Below are 25,193 nucleotides of genomic sequence, written 5' to 3' on the forward strand. Positions count from 1 at the left end.
TTTCTCGCTTTCTTCTTGTGTCTTTGAAATTTTTTGAGAAAAACAAAAAAAAGTAGTTGTAGCTTTTAGCTAGTTTACTTTCCATGCTTGTAGTAGTGATTAAAAGAAAAATCCAAAAAGATTTCCCGTTCTTCTTTTGCTTGTTGGGAGCTTTCTCGTGTAAATAGATTTATTTTTTTCTTTGAATTTCTTTTCTTTTCTTTGGGGGTCGAGAGGAGAACACCACGACGAAAATGTTAAGTGCCTCTATATGCATTACTGTTGATCTAACCTAGAGCCCATATTACCTTGTCTTCTCCTTTGTATTAAATGCTTGCAGATTCCAGCTTAGTCCAATGCACGTGCACTGTTATTATTATCCACACCGTTCGGTCGTGCATGTGAAAGGCAATAATGACGATATATGATGAAATGATTGAGATGGGAGAAGCTGGTATGAACTCGACCTATCTTATTTTTGTAAATATGATTAGTTCATCGTTCCTAATTCAGCCTATTATGGATGAAACATGTTTGCAATGACAATTAGAGATTATAGTTGCTCATGCCATGCTTAATTAGCTAGGAGTTTATAATGGTTTACCTTGTGTGCCAACATGCTATTAAAATGGTTATGATGTGGTATGATAGGGTGGTATCCTCCTTTGAACGATTCGAGTGGCTTGACTTGGCACATGTTCACGCATGTAGTTGAAACAAAATCAACATAGCCTCGACGATATTTATGTTCATGGTGATTTATATCCTACTCATGCTTGCACTCATTGTTGGTTAATCTTAATGCATGTTCATGACTGCTCTCTAGTTAGTTGCTTCCCAGTCTCTTTCTAGCCTTCACTTTTACTAAACAGGAATACTTCTTGTGCATCCAATTCCATAAACCCCAAAGTTATTCCATATGCTCTCTAGTATGTGTCAAACTCTAAACCTTCAAATGAAATTCTGTTTTGTATGCTCGAATAGCTCATGTATCAACTAGGGCTGTCTATATCTTCCATGCTAGGTGGGTTATTCTTACGATGAGTGGACTCCGCTCATCATTCATGAGAAAATGGCCGGTAACCGGGATGCCCAGTCCCATGCTCAAGTCAAATCAAAATAATTGCAAACAAAACTCCCCCGGGATTGTTGTTAGTTGGACGGTACCCATTGTTTCGCGCCAACCATGGAATGTGCTAGTTGGTGGTGGGGGAGTATAAACTTTACCGTTCTGTTTTGGAACCGCCTATAATGTATGTAGCATGGAAGATATTGAGACCTCTTGGTTGTTATATTGACAATGAAAGTATGCTACTCAAAATATTATTTATCTCTGTTTCAAAACTCGAGCTCTGGCACCTCTGCAAATCCCTGCTTCCCTCTGCAAAGGCCTATCTATTTACTTTTATGTTGAGTCATCATCCTTAAAAAGCACCAGTTGGATAGCACCGCTGTCATTTGCATGCATTGTTATTAATTTATATTGAGTATGACTGTGACTGTACCTCTTTTGCCATGAATTACAATGTCTAGTCAATCCTTGATCTTCAGGGGTGCTCTGCATTTATGTTTTGCGGTCTCAAAAAGGGCTAGTGAGATACCATCTTGTTATATCATATTATGATTGTTTTGAGAAAGTGTTGTTATCCGAGATTTATTATTATTGCTCGCTAGTTGATTATGCCATTGATATGAGTAAATGTGAGACCTAAGTGTTATTGTGAATATGGTTAGTTCATAATCTTTGCTGAAAACTTGAATGCTGGCTTTACATATTTGCAACAACAAGATCAAACAGAGTTTGTAAAAGTTTTTCTTTATCACTTTCAGTTTGTCAACTGAATTGCTTGAGGACAAGCAAAGGTTAAAGCTTGGGGAGTTGATACATCTCCAACGTATCTAATTTTCCAAACACTTTGGCCCTTGTTTTGGACTCTAACTTGCATGATTTGAATGGAACTAACCCGGACTAATGCTGTTTTCAGCAGAACTGCCATGGTGTGCAGAAATAAAAGTTCTCGGAATGACCTGAAACTCCACGGAGTCATGTTTTGCAATTAATAAAAATTATTAGCGAAAGAATCAACACAGGGGACCCACACCCTGTCCACGAGGGTGCAAGGCGCGCCCCCTGCCGCGTGGGTCCCCTGGACCTCCACCAACCTCAAGTCCAACTCTATATATTCATGTTCGAGGAGAAAAAAATCAGAGAGAAGGATTCATCGCGTTTTACAATACGAAGCCACCACCGAGCCCTAATCTTCCTCGGGAGGGCTGATCTGGAGTCCGTTCGGGGCTCTGGAGAGGGGAATCCATCGCCATCGTCATCATCAACCATCCTCCATCACCAATTTCATGATGCTCACCGCCGTGCATGAGTAATCCCATCATAGGCTTGCTGGACGGTGATGGGTTGGATGAGATTTACCATGTAATCGAGTTAGTTTTGTTAGGGTTTGATCCCTAGTATCCATTATGTTCTAAGATTGATGTTGATGTGACTTTGCCATGCTTAATGCTTGTCACGAGGGCCCGAGTGCCATGATTTCAGATCTGAACCTAATATGTTTTCATGAATATATGTGAGTTCTTGATCCTATCTTGCAAATCAATAGTCACCTACTACGTGTTACGATCCGGAAAACCCCGGAGTGACAATAGTCGGGACACTTCCCGGTGATGACCGTAGTTTCAGGAGTTCATGCATTCACTAAGTGCTAATGCTTTTGTCCAGTACTCTATTAAAAGGAGGCCTTAATATCCCTTAGTTTCCAATAGGACCCCGCTGCCACGGGAGGGTAGGACAAATGATGTCATGCAAGTTCTTTTCCATGAGCATGTATGACTTTGGAATACATGCCTACATTACATTGATGAACTGGAGCTAGTTCTGTGTCACCCTAGGTTATAACTGTTGCATGATGAATTGCATCTGACATAATTATCCATCATTGATCCCTTCCTTATGAGCTTTTAACATATTGATCGTTGCTAAGTTACTTCTCCGTTGCCATTGTTACGATTGCAACAAAACTGCTACTATTACTTTTGCCACCATTACCGTTACTTCCGTACTACTTTGCTACTAAATACTTTGCTGCATATATTAAGTCTTTCAGGTGTGCATGAATTGACAACTCAGCTGCTAATATTTGAGAATATTCTTTGGCTCCCCTTGTGTCGAATCGATAAATTTGGGTTGAATACTCTACCCTCAAAAACTGTTGCGATCCCCTATACTTGTAGGTTATCACTTCTCTCTACAACTCTCTCTATCTCTTCATATGCATTCTATTGACACGTGTCGATTATCTTCACTGTGTCCTTGTCAGTCGGAGATATAGAGACAAATATTTAAAACGCTTTTTATGTCCTTGTCCTTTTTTCCTAAACTTGGTGAAGCCGGAACGCCCACCCGACAAACCGGGTGAGCGTGCGGTCGTGGCACATTGTTTGAGTTATTGCATGAATGCCATGTGTACCTCAGATGTCAACCGCTAGGGGCAGCTAAGTAAATTCACTCTGCCATCACCTTCCATATAAATACTTGCCCCCTGCGGTCATTATTTCCTACTCCCCTCGCCGTCTCGCTCAAACCCTAGAGCCATCGCTAGCTTCTGTCATCGCCGGAGAGGAAGTGCTTCGCTACCATGACTTCTCCACCATCGTCGTCACGCCGGTCGCAGAATTTCTTCCGTCTACCGCCGCCGTAGGTGTCTTCCACCGCTATGTTAGGGCGCGGGAGATTGGACTGCTCAACCGCCTTCCCCGACTCTTCTGGCAGTTCTCATTTGTTCTTGAGTGGTAACTAAAAGTCTAATTTTTACCGCATGTTTGATCCATTAAAACTTTCCATATCTTCTGAAAGTTGTTCCTTCACTTCCAAATCTAGATCTTCCGTATCTGCATCTCATAACTTGCAAGTACTTTCACTTATGCTTCACAACTAGTTAGATTCCTCACTTGTACTTATTCGTGAATTCATACTAATCTGGAACCAACTTACATCAATAAGTGAATGTCTTCACGCTATGAGGTCAATGTCTTCAAACTGATTTATCTTCAAAATCTTCTAAGAATGCATATGACCTCTTCCCCTTCCCTCCCATCTCTAATGCTGTCACAGGTACATGTCCGTGGGAGAGTCCCTTTGTTCTCATAGTCTGCATTCATTTGCAGAATTCTTACAGCATCATATTGACTCGCCTGAAGCCAGTTGTTATCTGACAAGCAGAGCGAAGCCTAACTTAGTTGTGAAGCCTTTCAGTCTTGTGAAGCCAATGGTTGGTGGCAAATCTGCCAAGAAAGGCGGCAGACAGCACCGTGATAACACTGCATTGCACCCGCCTCTTGATTTCTATGAAATGTACAAGTCAGTCCCTGATGAATCTTATGCAGAGCGCAAGTCAAGGGTTTAATGGATTCGCATGTACTAGGCTGAACAGTGGTTCTTGTATCACTTTGTGACTCCAAAATATGCAGACAAGAATGTTGTGAGGCCACCTTGGGTTGATATCGTGTACAAGAAGCTCCACCCAAAGAGCAAGGCCAAAGCCATTCAGCGTGGATTCTACCCATGTATGGTCAAGGAGCCCATGCCAGAAAATGCAAACACGTCTAGTCTCAGATGGTGTCGTGAGGATGATCTCTTTGAAGAAAATTACAAGTTCGCCAAAGATTCTGCCATTCAAAACAAGAAGGACTTCGAGACTGACTTCAACCCAGGTCCAGTTGCGCCAAGGCCCGATGGCAGCCGTGAGGCGGAACCAAACCTCATTGGCCCCTTCAATGACTTCAACTCATTTCTAGCTCATTGTGCTGCACAAAAAGCTAGCGTTGAGGATATTGAGGGAGTCCTGGATTAAGGGGTCCTCGGACAGCCGGACTATATACTTTGGCCGGACTATTGGACTATGAAGATACAAGATTGAAGACTTCGTCCCGTGTCCGGATGGGACTCTCCTTTGCGTAGGAGGCAAGCTTGGCAATTCAGATATGTAGATTTCCTTCTTTGTAACCGATTATGTGTAACCCTAGCCCCCTCGGGTGTCTATATAAACCGGAGGGTTTAGTCCGTAGGACAAAAACAATCATCAAAGATCAATCAAGCAGGAAGTAGGGTATTACCTCCATCGAGAGGGCCCGAACCTGGGTAAAACATCGTGTCCCCTGCCTCATGTTACCATTAGCCTTAGACACACAGTTTGGGACCCCCTACCCGAGATCCGCCGGTTTTGACACCGACATTGGTGCTTTCATTGAGAGTTCTACTATGTCATTGCAGTAAGGCTTGATGGCTCCTCCGATCATCTTCAACAATGCGGTCCAGGGGGAGGTTTTCCTTCCCGGACAAATCTTCGTATTCGGCGGCTTCGTACTGCGGGCCAACTCACTTGGCCATCTGAAGCAGATCGATAGCTATGCCCCTGGCCATCAGGTCAGGTTTGGAATCTTGAACTATACTGCCGTTATCCGCAGAGACTTGATCTCCGACGGATTCGAGCCCATGTGAGGCACGCTGGACGGTCACGACGGGCATGACTTTGATCTGCCATCGGACACTATTCGGGAGATCGCGCCTACGGTGGCGCGGGGAGTCAATCCGGAGCAGATCGTACCCTCCGAGGACGGGTGGATGGACCCCGCCACGGAGGCCGCACACTCATCGACGCTGGAGCCGAACACTGATCCCACCTCCCGTGAGGATGGTGTCGTCGGACCCTTGGACTTGTCTCCGGCTACAGGATCCGAACCGCGTGCATCCGTGCCTATCGAATCTGATTGGGCACCGGTCATGGAGTTCACCATCGTGGATATTTTTCAGCACTTGCCCTTGGGTGATGTGTTGAACTCATTAAGATCTCTTTCCTTGTCGAGAGATTCTTGGCCGAACTATGTCCGGCTCGAGTGGGAAGCGGACGACGAAGAAATTCGTTCCCCACCCACCACCCACTTAATAGCCACTGTCGATGACTTAACCGACGTGCTTGACTTCAACTCCGAAGACATCGACGGTATGGACGACGATGCAGGAGAAGAACAGGAACCACCACCTATTGGGCGCTGGACAGCCACCTCATCATACGATATATATATATACAAAAGGTCTATTCTGCTAATATTAGCAGAATAACTGTTCTGCACACCACTTCCGCACTGCACGTTGAATGCAAGTGCACGTCATTCTTTGAACCAAGTGTGCTGCAGTACTCACACGAGTGAACTTCTCGTCGAAAAAAACTGCACGCGTTATTTTTTCGGTACTGTTTTCGCTCTAATTTTTTAACCGTTTATCAGAATGAGGCGTGTAATATACCGTTGAAAAGCTATGGATTAGGCGCAACATTGACACGTTGAACACTTTTCGAGATTCCACACGGTTTAAGAGCAGTTTTGAAATTTGTGCGTCCCATGACGAGTGGCAGCAAGCTTTTCTGGCGATTTCTTCTAAACCGCTTGTCGGAATGAAGCAAACGATACGCCGTTGGATAGATATCATCGACGCGCATCTTTTTAATATATAAATGTTTCTCTAATTCTTTACGGTTTAAGAGCAGTTTCAAATTTACTAAATCGCGGAACTCTGTTTTTCAATTTTTTTTGAAATTTTCGGTACTGTTTTTGCTCCAGTTTTCTAACCGTTTGTCGAAACGAGACGTATGATACTCCGTTGGAAAGCTACGGACAAGGCGCAACTTTCATATGTTGAAATGGTTTTGAGATTCCTTACGATTTTTAGTTAATTTTGAAAATCGTGCGGCTGACGACGGGAGGCGGCGGCTGTTTTTTCGCGAAATTTTTACGAACGGATGGTCGGAATAATTCAAATCATACGGCGTTGGAAAGATATCGACGAGACGCAACTTTGTAATGTAGAACACTCTCTCTAATTCCTTACGGTTTAAGAGCAGTTTCAATTTTACCGAAAAGCAGACACTCTGTTCTTCGCGAGACCAAAATCGTCATATTTACTGCATCGGACAGAAGAACGCATTGCTTCAGACAAAATACTGCACTGCATCAGATGGGCAAGTGCACTACATGGTTTCTTTTTGTTTAGACGTATTTTTTCTCGGAAGAGGAAAGAAGAACGCACTGCTCCAGACGAAATACCGCACTTCATTAGATGGGGCAAGTGCACTACATGGTTTCTTTTTGTTTAGACGTATTTTTTCTCGAACGGGGAAAGAAGAACGCACTGCTTCAGACGAAATACCGCACTTCATTAGATGGGCAAGTGCACTGCATGGTTTTTTGTGGGACGTAAATTTTCCCAAACGATGTGGAGTGCACTTCATGTCAAGCGTTGGTGAACCACAGTCATATGAAAAGTGAATCTCGAGACTACCGTAAACGGGCTGCGACACTACCGAAAGTGAACCGCGTTTTTCCAACTCAATATTTTTTGCGTGGATAGACCGAGCGAGTGGACCGCAGGGACAGAACAAGCAAACCACATGTAATGAGAAGTGAGATGCTTTCCTAGGTGTTTTTGTTTTCGGATTGCTAAGTGAAGCACAAAGGAGCTTTATAATGCACTGCATGGTAGAACAAAGTGAACTTAAAAACATACATATGCACTCATTATTTTTTACACAGCCACACAAGCATCTAGTACACAGCAGAATCGACGTTGCAGTACCCAACAAAACTCCACTAGGGAAAGACTTGCTTATACAAAATGACCATCCATTCTTAGTACCCTTTTTCTCTATGTGTTTCCCATAAACAACAAATCAAACTTCAAATGAACATCGATGTTCTCTTCTCTTTCTTTAGTGAGTGTTGCACTGTAGATGATTTCTAGGAGAAAAAAAAGTGAGCTGCAAAACAAAACAAGAGTGAGCTGCACCACACTGTAAAACTAAACACACCAGAAAAAACTGAATCGCATCAGGTGAGCACTGCACACACAGCCAGTGATGCACGCTGATGCGCTCCGCACAGCACGGATGCGTCGAGTGAACTGCACGGGAGCTGGGGGTGGAGCCCCTCCTCTGCTCGTCGTGGTGTCATCCTCCACTGAATCATCGTCAATGGAAGGTAGGTGGAGACAGGTTACAGAGAGAGGGGAGCCACCTGCATCTCGCGTGGCAAAGGCACCAACGGAACTGCAAACAGAGGCGCACTTCACAGCAACGCCATCTTCCTGTTGCTGCTCGGGCGTAGGGGAAGAGGAGGACAGAGGCAGCCGCCACCCGCTGGCCGCAGACTGCCGGATCTCCTCGTCACGTCGTCTGCAAGCTTGCCAGAGGATCACAAAAAACAGAGTGTCATGGATCATGGCAGCGTGGTTACTGCACCGTGGCTGACGATGAGGGAGGCCGACGAACCTGCACGAAGACAGGGGCCCTTTCCAAGCTGCACGGGGGCCGCAACCGAGCTGCACGGGGGCCATGATCGAGTTGCACGGGGGCCACGACCAAGCTGCACGTGGTGGGGTGGCGCCCGAGTACCTACGGGTGGCGCAGATGAGGGTCTCGCCGGAGACCGCCACGAGGAGAGGGCTCATCGTCGACTTGATCTAGATCGAGGACGAATGGCGGATCTGGGCGTGGGGGATGGGTGATGCTGGGCAGGGGCGGCGCGAGATCAGCCCGAGGGGCACCAAGAGGTGCGACCAGCTGCGGTGCCGGCGGGGGAAGAAGCCGGATGAGGTTCGCCCTGACCCGCTGGATGTCGCCATCGGCGCACGAGCTGGGGAGGAGAGGGCCATGAGGGGCTCACCGGATCTGGGGAGGAGAGGGCCACGGTGACCTCGACGCTCCACGGCCGCAGCCATCTGGGAGGCCGGATCCGGTGGATTCTCATCGCGAACCCACGGCCGGATGCGGTGCTCGGCGGCCCTTTTTGCGCGAAGGAAGTGCTGGTGGCCAGGGGAGGGGCGGAGCGGGGAGACGGTGGTTGGAGCCACGGTGGCCGGGGCACGGGAGATCTGGCGGCGGCGGTGCCAGGAAGAAGGTGGGGAGTGGGGTTTCTGGCGGTGCGGGGGCCCCGGCAGAGAAGAAGGTGGGGGAGCGGTGGTTCTGGTGGCGCAGTGGCCCTGACAGGGAAGAAGGTGGAGGAGCGCGTGGGGTTGCGCGACGGTGGAGGCTCAGGGCGGCAGTGCGGGAGGGGATTGTGGCGAGGGTGGTGAGCTGTGTCAGCGGTAGAAGGTAGAGAGGGAGGTTGGGTCGTGGGCCGTGCGGGGAAGAAGGTGGGTAGTGCGGGGGTGGGTGCGCTCTGGGGGTGGGGGGTGGGACGGTGGGTGGTGGATCTGGTTCCGGTCGAGGGGGACGGAGGAGTGTTATCAGAATAAGTGATTCGGTGTACAGAATAAGGTCTTAAGGGGTGTTATTATAATAGACCCACTCTATATATATATATATATATATATATATATATATATATATATATATATATGGTGGACACCCCCAAAGAAAGCGATGGTGATGAGGCAAAGGAGGATAACCCCGTGGAGAAGCAATCTAGGCACCGGTGTCATAGGCGCCGCTCCAAGCCCCGCCATAGCAAAAATAGTGATACCGGCACAAGAGATAACAAACTGGACGGTGCCGGAGACGAAAACAATCTTGCCCAGCCAGGTTTCGAGCAGGCCGAGCAAGAGGATGGGCAAGTTGGCCCTATAGAAAGGCAACAGATAGAGAATCAGAGGACGATAATTACATGCCTCTCTCCGAAGACAAAGTGAGCCTTGGCGACGAAGAATTCGTCGTGCCTAAGGATCTCGTCGAGCAGGAGTGCTTCAAACGCCGGCTTATAGCCACTGCAAAAAGCCTGGAGAAAAAGCAGCAACAACTTCAAGCTGATCAAGATCTGCTAACTGACAGATGGACCAAGGTCCTGGCTGCCGAGGAATACAAACTCAAGCGCCGTAGCGAAAGCTACCCAAAGCGCAGGCTGCTAACTCAACTCGAGGAGGAGGCTTTAAAGCCCATGCTACCAGTGCATGATGCGGCTAGCCGGCCACCCCGCGGCCGCGACAAAGTGGCGTACTAGACCAAAGTCCAGACCGCACCCCGTCGCCAATCAAACGATAATACTAAGGCCCGGGGCTACACGAAGGACCTGCGAGATGTATTGGAAAACAAAGTAGGACAGTCAAGATCGATCTACGGATCACGGGGGTGCGCCACAAGACGTGACGATGACTGTCACGCCGAATACAATAAACCAAAGTCCAGCCGGGCCGAATACAATAGACCGGATTCATTTGAACTACGTCGGGATGTAGCCCGGCATAGAGGCGCCGCACACACCCTATGCTTCACTGATGAAGTTATGGATCATGAATTCCCAGAAGGGTTTAAACCCGTAAACATTGAATCATATGATGGCACAACAGACCCCGCGGTATGGATCAAAGATTTTCTTCTCCACATTCACATGGCCCGCGGCGATGACTTGCATGCCATAAAGTACCTACCACTTAAGCTCAAAGGACCGGCTTGGCATTGGCTGAATAGCCTGCCAGCAAGCTCCATTGGCAGCTGGGAAGATCTGGAAGACGCATTCCTTGATAACTTCCAGGGCACTTACGTGCGACCAACGGATGCTGATGACTTAAGTCACATAACCCAACAGCCCGGAGAGTCAGCCAGGAAATTCTGGACTCGGTTCCTAACCAAAAAGAACCAAATTGTCGACTGTCCAGATGTCGAAGCCTTAGCAGCCTTGAAGCATAACATCCGTGACGAATGGCTCGCCCGACACCTCGGCCAAGAGAAGCCAAAATCCATGGCAGCCCTCACGACACTCATGACCCGCTTTTGTGCGGGCGAGGACAGCTGGCTGGCTCGTAGCAACATCACACCCAAAAACTCAGGCGATTCATACGCCAGGGACAGCAATGGCAAGCCACGACGAAATAGACACAAGCGTCGCAACAATGGCGACAACGCCGAAGACACGGCATTCAATGCCAGATTCAGAGGCTCTAAATCCGGACAGCGGAAAAAGCCATTCAAAAGAAACAGTCTGGGCTCGTCCAGTTTGGACCGCATACTCGATCGCTCATGTCAAATTCACGGCACCCCCGATAAACCAGCCAGCCACACCAACAGGGAATGTTGGGTGTTTAAACAGGCCGGCAAGTTGAATGCCAAAAACAAGGAAAAGGGGCTGCATAGCAACGACGACGAGGAGCCCCGACCACCGAACACAGGAGGACAGAAGAAATTCCCTCCCCAAGTGAAAACAATAAATATGATATACGCAACCCATATTCCCAAGCGGGAACGGAAGCGTGCACTAAGGGACGTCTATGCGATGGGGCCAGTCGCCCCAAAGTTCAACCCATGGTCCTCTTGTCCGATCACCTTCGATCACAGGGACCATCCTACCAGTCTCTGTCATGGCGGTTCGGTCGCATTGGTCCTTAACCCCATCATCGATGGATTCCATCTCACACGAGTCCTCATGGACGATGGCAGCAGCCTGAACCTGCTCTATCAGGATACAATGCGCAAAATGGGCATCGACCCCTCAAGGATCAAGCCCACAAAAACCACCTTCAAGGGTGTCATACCCGGTGTGGAGGCCTGTTGTACGGGCTCAATCACACTGGAAGTGGTCTTCAGATCTCCGGACAATTTCTGAAGCGAGGAGTTAATCTTCGACATCGTCCCTTCTGCAGTGGTTATCATGCACTGCTCGGACGAACCGCATTCGCCAAATTCAATGCGGTAGCGCATTATGCATACCTCAAGCTCAAAATGCTAGGACCTCGTGGGGTTATTATAGTTAATGGAAACACAGAGCACTCGCTCCGCACGGAGGAGCACACTGTGGCCCTCGCGGCGGAAGTACAAAATAGCCTTCTTAGGAACACAGCCAATTCGGCGATAAAGAACCCGGATACCGTCAAGCGAGTCCAGAGTACTCCGCAATAGGATCATCCGGCACGTCCATAGCTTGACTAGCAATCCGGCCTCCGCCATAGCCCTAGTCAAGCGGCGAAATTTGTGTCGCGCGTACACAACTACGCACTTAAAATACCCTGGGCTAGGCGGAGGCACGGCCATGACACGGTCCACAATGCGGTTCGACCGCCCCGGGACACACGCATTTTTGCACCCCTTTTTTCTTTCAGGTCCCTATCTTCACGAGGCTCTTCCGAAAGACCGGCTATCGGACACATAGCGGGACAGACACACCAGGAGGACAAGAAGCTTTGGCATACAAGGGAATCCTCAGGTGGTCTCTGATAATGATCGTTATACCTGTTTTACATACCCGCATACCGCCTGCTCCTGGTTAGGATGTGTCAAACAGTCCCACTTTGTTTATCGCACTACTTGTATATGTACGCTTTGACGTATCATTTGAATAACAAGGGAAAATAGTATACACCGTCAGCTTGCTATTACGTTTATTTACCCCTTTCCTTTACTGCTTATCTATTATACCCGTGTATTTTGGCACCACCAGTTTGCCAGGGGCTTCAGTACCCCATAACCTGGCAAGACAAGTCCGGACACTTTCGAAGTGCGGCACCCCAAACTTATAGCACTATATGCATCAGCTCCGCATCATGTCTTGGGTCAATAGTTGGGTTTGCCCAGCTCCTATGTTTTGGTACCTTACGTTCCGCTATATCGGCTAAGGTAGAGTAGGGAGAACTACTGCGATTGTGTCCCGGTTCTTCCGGACGAGCACCTCAGTAGAGAAAGCCGAAAACTGACTGTCATGATAAGGCGAGAGCTGGTCGCTATTCGAGAGGTCTCAAATCCTTAAAAAAATCCGCTTCAGGCGAGGAATCAGCCTCGTCCGATTTAAGCGTGTATAGCGCCCCGAGTCCGGCTTTCTGGATACTAGGGGCTTCGCCAAAATTTAAAATTGTAGACTTCTATGGCTAAGTGAGAGCGATAAAGCCGTATAGTCCAATTGCCTCGTTCGCGGCGCTAAACACCTCCTTCCAAGGACCAAAAATTTCTATAAAGAGTGTTTATAGTTGTCCCGAACACCTCAGTACTAGTTGCATGGGGGCAGAAGCCGACGACTGGCCAACTCTCAAGATTTAATAAACGGTCGCACATAAGGTAATATTTTAAATTAACAAGCGCCATATAGCGCACATGAACTGGTTTTCATATTACAGGATGACATGAGTACATTCATTCGAACATTACATCCTTAGTACATTCATCCTCTACAAGGCGGGCACCCTTAATGACATTTTCATAATACTGTTCGGGGTGGCGATGCTCCTTGCCCTTCGGTGGCCCCTCCGTCACCAGCTTCTCGGCGTCCATCTTGCCCCAGTGCACCTTCGCACGGGCCAAGGCCCTACGTGCACCCTCAATGCAAACGGACCGCTTAACGACTTCAAGCCGCAGACAGGCATTCACCATCCGCTTGACAAAGCCGAAGTAGCTGCCGGGCAGGGCTCGCCAGGCCACAGCGGGACTATGAAGTCCTTCATGGCCAGTTCGGCCGCCTTGTAAAGTTCGACCAGTTGCTTTAGCTGGTCGCTCAAGGGCATCGGATGTTCGGCCCCAATATATTGGGATCAAAATAGCTTATCCGTCGAGCTCCCCTCCTCAGCCCGATAGAACTCTGCGGCATCAGAGATGCTGCGCGGCAGATCTGCGAATGCTCCTGGAGAGCTCCGAACTCGGGTAAGTAAAAGGAAAGTCTCCTTCACATGCTTGCTTTGCATAATGAAAGCCTTACCCGCAGCTATCTTCTTGGCTGCCTCAATTTCCTGGAGGGCCTTCTGGGCTTCGGCCTTGGCGTCTAGTGTGCTCTGACGGGCCTTCGCAAGCTCCGACTCTTGCGTCTTGGAGTCACGCTCCAAGGACTCGAATTTTTTGACGAAGTCCTGAAGCTCTTGCTGGACCTCATCAACCCGAGCCTATTGTTTTTCGCGCTCGGTGCACTCCTTGGCCGCTTTGTTTTCGGCCTTGGACAACGCCTTCTTAAGGGCCGCCACTTCGGTCGTGGCCCCTAGTAAAATTCATCGTGCTTCTATTAGCATCAACGATTTTTTTCCTTTATATAACATTCAGACGGGGTATTACTTACCTTTGTTCTCCTTGAGCTTCCTCTTCACGAGGTCGAGCTCTTCTTCGGCCCGCCCTAGGTTCTGCCTCAGTCCGGAGACCTCCGCAGTGGCAGCGGCGGCGGCCAGTAGCGATGCCTGCTTATTAACATAGACATAATATGATTAGACTCTTGGGAATAATATTTGATCCTCTATTCGGCTTCTCTTATCGAACACCAAACAGAGCATCAGGGGCTACTATCTATACTGTGATACTTTCTCATAATTTAAATTACTTACCTCAAAGCCTGTCAGGAGGCTGGCGCAGGCGTCGGTCAATCCGCTTTTGGCGGACCGAACCTTTGCAATCACCGTACTCATAAGAGTACGTTGTCCTTCATCAAGGGAAGCACTTTGAAGCGCTTCCACCAAGTTATCTGATGCCTCTGGATGGACAGAGGTCATCGGCATAGGCAGATCGCCCCTCTTGGTGGGGGGCTGCCTGCCTGAATCCGGAACCACTAGAGGTTCTGGCGCAGTACCCGGCTAGGGGCCAAGCCTGCTGCGGCCCCCCTCATATGAATCCATGGGGATCTTCCCCCCATGAGCCCAGCATTGGGGGTCTCGCCTTGAGGCGTCTCCAGGACTACCTCCTCCTAACCCGGTATCCTCTGAGATAACACCTCGGTGTCATCCGCGGGCCGGGGAGTGGAGGCCGCTGGGAGCGAATAGCTGTTCATCTCCGACAAGCTCAAGGACCCATCTGAGGAGGATAAGTTGTTGTGGGCTTTGGACGGACTGCGCAAACATATCTTGACATAATAATAAGCCATAAAGCTAAAACATGCAAGAACTATTATGGCATCCGAATACTTACGACTTCGCCAGGGGCTTGGCCCTGGGTAGCCACTCCTCCTCGCTGTAGGCGGCAGTTGTGGAGTGGTCCGGAGGGAGGGTCCTTCCCTTCTTGGACCCTTCGGCCTCCCCGGAAGGGGCGGCCTTCCTTTTGTTCTCCCCCTCGCTTTGGGGGAGAGGGTTTTCCACTTCCTCCTCCTCATTGTCATTGGAGGAGTGCGCCTTGGTGTCTTTGGACGATTAGTCCGACACCACCTTGCGCCGAAGACTTTTTCTGGTCCCCGCGGCCTTCTTCTTGGCCTTTTTCTCTGGCACCTCATAGGGTGCCGAAACCAGCATCTCCGTTAGGAGAGCGGTTGCTGGATCTTCAGGAAACGAAGCCGGACAGTCGATCTGCTCCGCCGTTGCCACATAATCCGGTTAAATCAGTATGGTGGCTCAAGTTCCTCCCACGAATATACTGAGGAAAGGCACATCTTGCGAAATGTAGAATGCTTACCGAGTTGGCGTGGCGCTTGGCGCTGAGTCCACGGTCCTCGGTGGTGGGAGGAGGAACTTCTCTGGCCTTGAACAACACCTTCCAGACGTCTTTGTGCATCGTGTCAAAGAGCTCTTGTAGTGTCTGGTGTTGGGCCGCATCAAACTCCCACAGGTTGAATGGCCGTCTTTGACACGGGAGAATCTGGCGAAATAGCATGACCTGGACCACGTTGACAAGCTTGATCTTCTTGGTTATCATATTTTCGACGCAGTTCTGGAGTTTGGTCAGCTCCGCGGACGCGCCCCAGGCTAGGCCCTTCTTATTCCAGGAGGTGAGCCGCATGGGGATGCCAGATCAGAATTCGGGGGCCGCCACCCAGTTGGCGTCGCACGGCTCGGTGATGTAGAACCACCCCGATTGCCACCCCTTCACGGTCTCCACAAAGGAGCCTTCGAGCCAGGTGACGCTGGGCATCTTGCCCACCATGGCGCCTCCACACTCCGCCTGCTGGCCGACCACTATCTTCGGCTTCACGTTGTAGATCTTTAGCCACAGGCCAAAGTGGGGCCTGATGCGGAGAAAAGCCTCGCACACGACGATAAACGCCGAGATGTCGAGGATGAAATTAGGGGCCAGATCATGAAAATCCAGCCTGTAATAGAACATGAGCCCGCGGACAAATAGGTGGAGGGGGAATCCCAGTCCACAGATAAAGTGGGCAAGGAACACAACCCTCTCGTGGGGTCCCGGAGTCGGAATGATCTGCCCTGCGCCCAAGAGCCGGTGCGCGATGTCTGCGGCCAAGTATCCGGCCGCCCGGAGCTTCGTAATGTCCTCCTCCATGACGGAGGAGGCCATCCACTTGCCTCCCACTCCGGACATGTTTGGCTATACGGAGAAGGTGAGAACTGGGGCACTGGAGCTCGAGCATGCGAGAATGGATGAGAGAAGAAGGAAGAAGGCGTGGGTGAAAGGGGAGAATCCCTATCTCTTTATAAAGGCGGTAGAAACTATGCACCTTCCCACTTGCCCGTTAAAATTGCTTATTTCCCAAGCGCCATGACTGATGGCACGGTTGGGTTACCCATACCCGTATTGCTGAGAATCCTGTGATAAGGGGACATGATCTCTGCTTCGACAAGACGTGTCAAGGAAACCGCCTCGCATTACATGCAGTAGCTGGTTGTGAAAAATGGTTCGAATAATGACCGGACCGTGTCGTGATGTCATGCTATAAAAAGCTGTCAACAGATTAGATTTGTGGAGTATTGTATTCTCTACGGTGGTATGTGGAATTTGTCTTGCAGAGCCGGACACGATTCTCGTGTTCAAAATCTTCTATGGAGTATTTGGAGAAGGAACCCGCCTTGCAATGCCGAAGACAATCTGCGAGTCGGACTCATCGTCATTGAAGCCTGGTTCAGGGGCTACTGAGGGAGTCCTGGATTAAGGAGTCCTCGGATAGCTGGACTATATACTTTGGCCGGACTGTTGGACTATGAAGATACAAGATTGAAGACTTCGTCCCGTGTCTAGATGGGACTCTCCTTTGCATAGGAGGCAAGCTTGGCAATTCGGATATGTATATTTCCTTCTCTATAACTGACTATGTGTAACCCTAGCCCCCTCCGGTGTCTATATAAATCAGAGGGTTTAGTCCATAGGACAAAAACAATCATAATCATAGGCTAGCTTCTAGGGTTTAGCCTCTACGATCTCGTAGTAGATCAACTCTTGTAATACTCATATCATCAAGATCAATCAAGCAGGAAGTAGGGTATTACCTCCATCGAGAGGGCCTGGACCTGGGTAAAAAATCGTGTCCTCTGCCTCCTGTTGCCATTAGCCTTAGACGCACCATTCGGGACCCCCTACCCGAGATCCGCCGGTTTTGACACCGACAGATATTGCTGAAGAAGAGGAACTAACTGCTGCTCCGAAACCTCTAAAGACATCCAGGAAGGCAAAAGCTTCAAAGCCTTCCTTAGCACCAAAAGCTTCAAGAGTGAAGGCATTGAAATCTGTACCTCCTGAATCCAGTGTGCTGTCTGAAGACATGTCCCGCACATCTACTAAGAAGAAGAAAATCACTGGGCAATGCCTTACTTCAGCAAGCATCCTATGAAATGATAAAGACATAGTTGATCTATCTAGCGATGAAGATCTTTCTGATGATGCCCTTGAGCTGCTGATCAAGAGCAAATAGGAGGCCAAAATCTTCAATGATCTGCCTCTGTTTGATGCTGATATTCTGAATAACTTCACTACTGAGTGGTTTGAAGACACCTCTCATACCATTGATGATCTGCAGCTGCCCATTGGCATCAGTGTCACATTCCAGGTCTACATTGCTAAGGAGATTGCCATTGCTCAAAATGGCACTGAGAAGAAGAACAAGATTGATCATGAGAAGGTTGTCTTCAATAAGCACATGTCCAAGCTCAGTCTCACTAATGTGCAGAACTTCAAGAAGATGATGGCAGATCTAAAGGCGGAATTTCATAAGCGTCATGACGAAGCCAAAGGCTCCCGAGAGTGCCTCAAGCACTATGCAGAGAAATGTGTTCAGGCTTACAATGAAGCCTTGAAGCTAAAAGCACTTGGGCATCCAGGCATAGACCTCAAGTTGGCTGGCAAGAAGAAGAAGCCAATGCAAGCTGAAGCTGAGGCTCCAAGGCAGGAAAGGCCCAACATTATCTTCCCCTCCAGAATGATGGGCTCAAAGCCAAAGTGAAAGTGCAATCATGCCCTTAATCTTATTTTGATGTTGATGACAACATGCATGTTGGGACTAATCATGTTTATCAAGTATATCTCAGGATTATGTCTCAAAGGCCGTGTGTGGATCATGACTAGGGACAAATGCATATAACTCAAGATCGGAGATACAAGACATTAGCTTTGCCTTTGTTTATGGTTTGTTCTTGAGTATAGGGATCCCGCACTATTAAGAGGGGATCGTTGGATCTAGTGAAAGATTTGCTCAAACCCACCAACTCCAGTTTTTCTCTCCGGACGTCCAGTGCTCTACGGACGTCCGATCCCTCTCAGCTGTCCGGACGTCCGGCTCTCTACGGCCGTCCGGTGTTTCTCTTACAGAATGATATTCACGGATTTCCGAACCTCTCCGGACGTCCAGTCTCTGGACGATCGGCACGTCTCGGACGTCCGGTATTTCCTCCACAGAACAATATTTACGGATTTCCCGGCCTCTCCAGATGTCCGGGCTCCGGACGACGGACACGTCTCGGACGTCCGTGTGATGTGTGCTGATTCATGGCTTATGTGTTCCCAGGGGCCGGACGACCGATAATTGTCGGATGTCCAGACATATTGGTGCCACCGGACGTCTGGTGTTGTCCGGACGTCCGACCTCTTCTATGCACTTAAGTGGCTCAAACGGTTACTTTTTCCACAACCACTATATATAGGCTTCTCCCTTCCACGGGATGAGGTTGACCATTAACTTTGAGCTTGCCAACAACACTTTTCACTCTCTCTCTCTCTCAATCCTCTACACCAAATCCTAGATCCCCAAGTGATTTGGGAACATTTGAGAGAACTTCTCCAATCAAGTGATAGATGCACTCCTTCCCCTTCTTTGCACCAAAGGAATTCGTGATTTGAGCAAGTCTTGAGATTTTCCCCATCGTTCTTATTACTCTTGGAGGTTGGAGACTCCTAGGCGGTAGGAGTCTTTTGGAGAGGAATCGACCTTTGTGATTTCCCCTAGAAAAGTTTGTGAGGGTTTGGAGACCACCCCAAGGTCTACCACTAGTGGTTGAGAAACGCCTCTGTGGTGTTGTCTCAAAGGGAGAATAGGGTCAGCCTTCGCGGTGTTGGTGTGCCTTCGTGGTAACATCCACCTCTCTAACGGTGACTAGCTTCGCTCCAAGGAAGTGAACATCGACATACATCCTCGTCTCCCGGAGTTGCGGTTATTCCTAACCCTAACTTTCTACTTGTGGTTACTTGTCTCTTAGCACTTACTTATATCATATTGTCCATGCTTACTTACATACTCGTGTTACTTGCTTAGTACTTAGTACTACACTTGCAATTGTTAGGCTCACCTTCATATTCCGCATTATTGCCTAAAATTGCTAAGTAATAATTAAAATTTGTAATTGTACCTATTCACCCCCCCCCCTCTAGGTCCATCTCGATCCTTTCAATTGGTATCAGAGCCTCGTGCTCTATTCTTGTGGCTTAACCGCCCTAGAGTGAGATGAACCCCGATGGGACTCCCCTTGTTGCAGATCCGAAGGATAAAGGCGAGGCTTCTTCTGAAGTCAAGTCCTTTACTTCTGAGGATCTAGAACGGGCCCTTGCTAAGCAAAAAGAGGAGCACGATGCTTCTCTTGAGGCCTTGGTCCAGATGAGATTAGCCACGTTGTCCATGGTGCTTGCACCACTCTCGGGTGGTGCGGCTTCGGGGCCAACTGTGTCTGCTCCGTCACTTGGTCAACAACCTCCTAGCAATGAACACTCCAGTGTTCCTTGGCTTTATGCAAGACCCCAAGTTGAGAAACTGAAATATAATCCTCAAGGCAAACCTCCTTTAGATGATGCCACTTCTGATTTTGCCTTGTGGAGAGTTGCTATGCAGGATCATCTTCGATATGGAAATGATGAGATGCTGGAGATCTTGGAGTATGGTTACCATGTGGTTGATCCAAAGAATCCTACACCAAGAGAAATTTATGACAAGAATCTCAATGACACTGCAACCATGTGTATAAGCAGAGGTATGGTTGAAAAGCAAAGGAGACCGTTCATACACATCACAAGTGCCAAGGAACTATGGGAAAGTATTATAAGATCCAAGACCGGCACCTCCACCCTCCGGAGTGCTCAATATGAAATTGCCAAGGGGCAATTGCAAAACTTTTGTATGGAGAAAGGTGAAACCCCCAATCAACTCCTTGAGCGTCTCATGACTCTCACCGCTGATATTGAGTCGTGTGAGTGTGACAAAACACAAGATGGATTCAACATGACTAAGCGATTCCTTGTGGATAAGTTGCTTCATGCTCTTGCCCCGTATCACCATCAAATGGTGTGGGACATAAGACAACACCATGCCTTCAAGGAAATGACTACAGATGACATCATATCCACCTTCCAACTATTTGAAGAGTCAAAGGCAAATGCCACAAAACATCTTGCCATGCATGGTACTCCAACATCAAAGATCAATCTTGCATTAAAGGCCAAGCATGTATGTGAAGATGAGCAAAGTGGAGAAGAAGATGATGATGATGATGATGATGAAAATGGTGATGAGATTGAATCCGATGAGGGCCCTTCATATAAAGACATGGCTCTCTTTGTCACGAAGTTTAGCGCGGGAAAATTCAAGGGAAGATTTCAAAAGAAGAAAGTAAGAAAATGCTACAACTGTGAAGAAACCAACCACTTCTCCAACGAGTGCCCTTATGATAAGAGGGAAGATAAACCAAGGTTTCCCAAGACCTTTCCAAAGAAGAAGTTGCCAAATCCTTTGAACTCCAAGCTCAAGAAGAGAGATGGGAAAGCAATGGTTGCTCAAGAAGAATCCGATCTGGATGATGTTAGTGCTGTTGCCGGAGTTGCTCAAGACCCTCAAAACACTTTGAGGTTAGTGAACAAGAGTGATGATGTGGTCACCTACAACTACATGAAAGACTACAAGGGCAACGCTCACAAGTGCCTAATGGCAAAGGCCGTGGTAGAAGATGGAGGGGACCAAAGCTCTCCTGACAAGGTCAAGGTAACCTCACGATCAAATCCTCCTCTTTTCACTCCTTCCACTCCTAATGATGAGTATCTTGATGCGGAGGATAGTTATGAGGATGATGATCTAGATGATCCTATGCTTGCTAAACTTAATAATTTCATGTGCTCCCTCAAAGGAAAGAAGCTCACTATGTTTTGTATGCTTATGGAGATGGTGAGTAAGCACACCATCACCATTAAGGAACTCGAAACCCTCGTCACCAAGGAAAAGGAAAAATGTGAAATCCTTGAGCGGAAAGTCCAATATGAGGAAGCACGAAATGATGAACTATGCTTAAAAATTGGTGCAAACATTGATGTTCATACTAAAGATCTTGCCTCCTTGAAAAATGCTATTGACTCTTGCGAAGAGTTGATGAATGATAAAAGTAACCTTGTGAAGTCGCATGCTTCTCTCTCTAAGGATTGTGAGCTTCTATCCGTGTCCCTCAAGACTAAGGAAGAAGAACTCACCCTTCTTACAAAGAGTTTTGAGACGCTCAAACTTACTTATCTTGAAACTCTAGCCAAGGCTTACTCTTCTCCTATTATCAATGTTGATGCTTGTACTACTAACTCTAGTGGTGATCTAGCATCTATTCTTGAGGAAAATCGCTTCCTCAAGGCTCAAATCGAGAAAGGTCTCATGACATGTGCTCAAGGGCAAAAGAACCTTAATGAGATATTGAGCCAACACAGTGAGGTGTTTGCCAAAGAGGGACTCGGGTTTGACCCAAGCACCAGCAAGAAGAAGACATCCTCTCAAAACTGCACAACCCCTCTAAAGGAAACATTTGTGCGAGAAGGGCACAAGGAGAAAGGTAAGGTTGTTAGTGGGAAGGCCACAAGGGGCATGCCCATTCTCAACAAGCCAAAGGAGTTCATGCCTCCATCCTATGTTCTTTGTAAGACTGAGGATGGAGAAGTTTACGCAAAATTTGTTGGTCCTCGAAATGCATTCCGATTCTATGCTATTTGGGTCCCTAAGACCCTTGTGACTAACTTGAGAGGTCCCATTGCAAAATGGGTGCCTCTAACCAAGTCATAATTGTGTGTAGGTTGCCTTCTCTGATGGAGTAAAATGCGTGATATTCACATTGATCATGTTGGTAGAGATTTGCAACTAGCAGATATTTTCACCAAACTATTGGATGAAGCAAGGTTTTGTCGACTTAGGCATGAACTTGGTATCTTGGAGCTTGAAAATATCATGTGAAATCTAGTACCCGTTCATGCATGAAATTAATGTCTTGTCTTGATGTAGGTATATATTTAGGGGGAGACACTCAACTCATGAGTATCCTCACCCTATGAAATGCATAAAAAGAACAAACACTCTCAAAGCTACCATGCCATCTAACTATGGTGCTTTCAATGATGGAGTAGTGATTATGCACTCAAAGTTTCAATCTTTCCGTGCCATGTCACATATACTCATACATGGTGGCAGTAGCCACCACTCTTATCACTAGAACAATATATGAGCGATATATGTTCTATTATTGTTGGCATAGGATACTCGTTGCTTAACAGATTATGCCTTTGCATCTTACTACATACTGTAATCATCATCTCCTCATCATGGTTAGCAGCACAAATAATTGCACCCTACTCCTCTCAAAAATTCTTATATGCTTCCGGACGTCCACTATGTACCGGACGTCCGTAAAATTCTCTCTGGTTTTCCTGGCCCAGGTGCCGGACGTCCGTAGATTCCTGGTCGTTCGGACTTTTCTCTGGCATCGGACGTCCGTCGAGCTCCGGTCGTCCGTAAAAACACCTCTGTTGTCCTCAGGCCGGTCGTCCGGTCTATCCGGTCTTCCGGTAATTCTTTCCCTGACCCAGGCACCGGACGTACGCAGTTCTCCGGTCGTCCGGAGTTTTCTCAGGCGCACATATATAGCGCGGGGTACGGGTTGGGTCAATTTACCCTAATCCACCCATCCCCTCTCCTCCTTTTCCCCAATGCCGCCGCCCCTGTCTCGCGGCTCCTCGCCGCGGCCGATTGCCGCCCGTGCCCCTCACTGACGCCACTTCTCGGTCGCCCCCATTTCCGGCGCGTCTCATTGCCGGATTCTCTCCGGTCATCGTCCTCCTCCCCGTTCTTCACTTCGAGGTAGAACCCATCTCTTCTTCTCTCATCCATCGATTCGTCGATCTATGGTGGTGGGTTGTTGATTTGGGTTTTCCTCCTCTTATAGGTCGTAATGGTGAAGACCAAGAGCACTGCTCGCAAGGACCCCCATCTGGGTCCTCTCATCCCTCCCATCGCGGTGATTCCGATGATTCCAAAGAACGGGCTCATCCTAGGAAGCGTGTTCCTCCTCCTCGTCGGTCTCCAAGCGAAGGCTCATCGGAGGGCTCTGACTATGAAGATGAGCTAGCTCATATGGAGAGAGGAGAGCCTGTCCCTGTTCACACCACTGCTCCCAAGCCCGGGACTCGGCAGCCCACCTTCCAGCCTGCTCCTCCTCCGGTCCAACCTCACAGTGATGCTCGTCATATCTCGCTTGAACCGCCTTTTCCACACGGCTGTCACGTTAAGTGGTCCAACATTGTTCCCATTGCTTCCTATCTTAAGTTGCGTCATGATGTTGATCAATTTACGATTGCTCGTGACTCTAGGGACAATCTTCGCACTAATGTCCAAGCTGACATTTTTACCACTATCATCATTCCTAAGGATCTTTCTCTGCATCTGTGCATTGATTTGGAGCATATTCATAGTCATCCGGAGATGTATTCCAGGGGTATTGAGCTCATTGAGTCCTCCAATCTTGCTGCCCCCTTTACATTCAACATGACTTTAACCAAGCCACCATTCATCAATTTTATGCCACATGTGTCTTCGGTCCAAATAACACTATTACTTGGATGACCTCCGACACGAAGCTCTCGGCTTCCTATTCTCAATTTGTTGCTGCCCTTGGTTTTCCCGACACAGGGTTCAAAATTCACAATGATGACCCCGAACATAGACCCAAGGGCACTGATGCATGTGCTGATCTTATCAAACCCATAACACAACTGACTGATGATGAGAAACATAAGGGTTTTAACCAAGTCTCCTTTTGGCGTGCTCCTTTCTTCATTATCTATCCATGTGTCATTCACACCATTTATCCTAAGATGGGTGACAAGGGGTCCTGCAGTAGCTACTGCATCGATCTCATGCATGCATCGCCTCTATGCGTCTCCAAAAGGGAAGATTAATGTGCCTCATTTTTATGGCATGAGATTCGCCTCGCTTCTTTTCAGCACAAGCGGTCCTTTCGTCATGCTCCCTTTCTTCAGGCTTTCATCGAGAATGTGGCTTCGTTTCCTATTGTCCGCACTCATTTGCATGAGCGATGGGTCATTCCCCCACACATGGCCAATAACTATGTTCCCGAGGACTCTTCCTCTTCTGCTCATCCGCGCCACACTGCTGCTAGCATCCCTCATTCTGCTCCCTCTGGATCTGCACCCTTTGGTCGCATTGCTCTCTTAAGGCCCACTCTGCCTTGATGAAGGCTGTTACGTTTAACGGCTCCCAAAATCACGATGTTGTCACGCGCCTTATCACCTCCAAGAATTCTCTGAAGACTCATTTGAGAGACTCCGGAGTGTTTGATGTGAGTGATGATGACCGTTTTCCTGATGAGCCACCTTCTAATTTTGGTTTTCCGTCGGGTCCTGAGTGGGCTGACTTCTTTGACGAGGCTGGTGGCAGTGGTGCACATGATGATGATGATGCTCTCTGATGCTGTTCTGACCCCCCCTTGGGTATTTGATGCCAAGGGGGAGTAGGCACTATGCGATTCTATGATATTAGCTTGTAATCAAACTCATTGTTATGTTTTTATTAGCTTGTATTGAACTCATGTTATGGGATTTTAGAGACTTATGTTCTATGCTATGAGTGATGAACCTATATGGAGCTTATTGTCTTGATTATCTTGTGTATGAGCTTTGGTTGTGTTGGTATCATATTGAGGGGGAGCTCTCTTCATGTTTATTCTTTATGGTATCATATTGAGGGGGAGCTCTCTCCATGCTAATTCTTTGTTTATTGAGCTCCACAACAAATCCTTTCGATTTTTTATGTGTGTGTGCATATGTGTTGTCATCAACTACCAAAAAGGGGGAGATTGAAAG

At 48.0% G+C, this 25,193-nt stretch overlaps 1 protein-coding gene across 1 annotated transcript; it reads right to left on the minus strand.

Annotated features, from left to right (window-relative positions):
• Positions 1-7,525: 7,525 nt before the first annotated feature.
• LOC119307619 lies at positions 7,526-9,200 on the minus strand. Its single transcript, XM_037583694.1, has 2 exons — positions 8,313-9,200; positions 7,526-8,216 (listed from the first exon to the last, which is right to left on the minus strand). The coding sequence occupies exons 1-2, from the start codon at positions 8,489-8,491 to the stop codon at positions 7,844-7,846; spliced, it is 552 nt and encodes a 183-aa protein (XP_037439591.1). The 5' UTR covers positions 8,492-9,200; the 3' UTR covers positions 7,526-7,843.
• Positions 9,201-25,193: the final 15,993 nt, after the last annotated feature.

Source organism: Triticum dicoccoides, chromosome 5B, assembly GCF_002162155.2.
Source record: "Triticum dicoccoides isolate Atlit2015 ecotype Zavitan chromosome 5B, WEW_v2.0, whole genome shotgun sequence".
In the NCBI taxonomy this organism is placed as follows: Eukaryota; Viridiplantae; Streptophyta; class Magnoliopsida; order Poales; family Poaceae; genus Triticum; species Triticum dicoccoides.

Bases quoted from the DNA above. Each gene is read 5' to 3' on its own strand.
- LOC119307619 (XM_037583694.1), bottom strand. From the start codon at position 8,491: ATGAGCCCTCTCCTCGTGGCGGTCTCCGGCGAGACCCTCATCTGCGCC. The intron at 8,217-8,312 runs GTTCGTCGGCCT...GCAAGCTTGCAG, and splicing joins GGGCCCCTGTCTTCGTGCAG to ACGACGTGACGAGGAGATCC.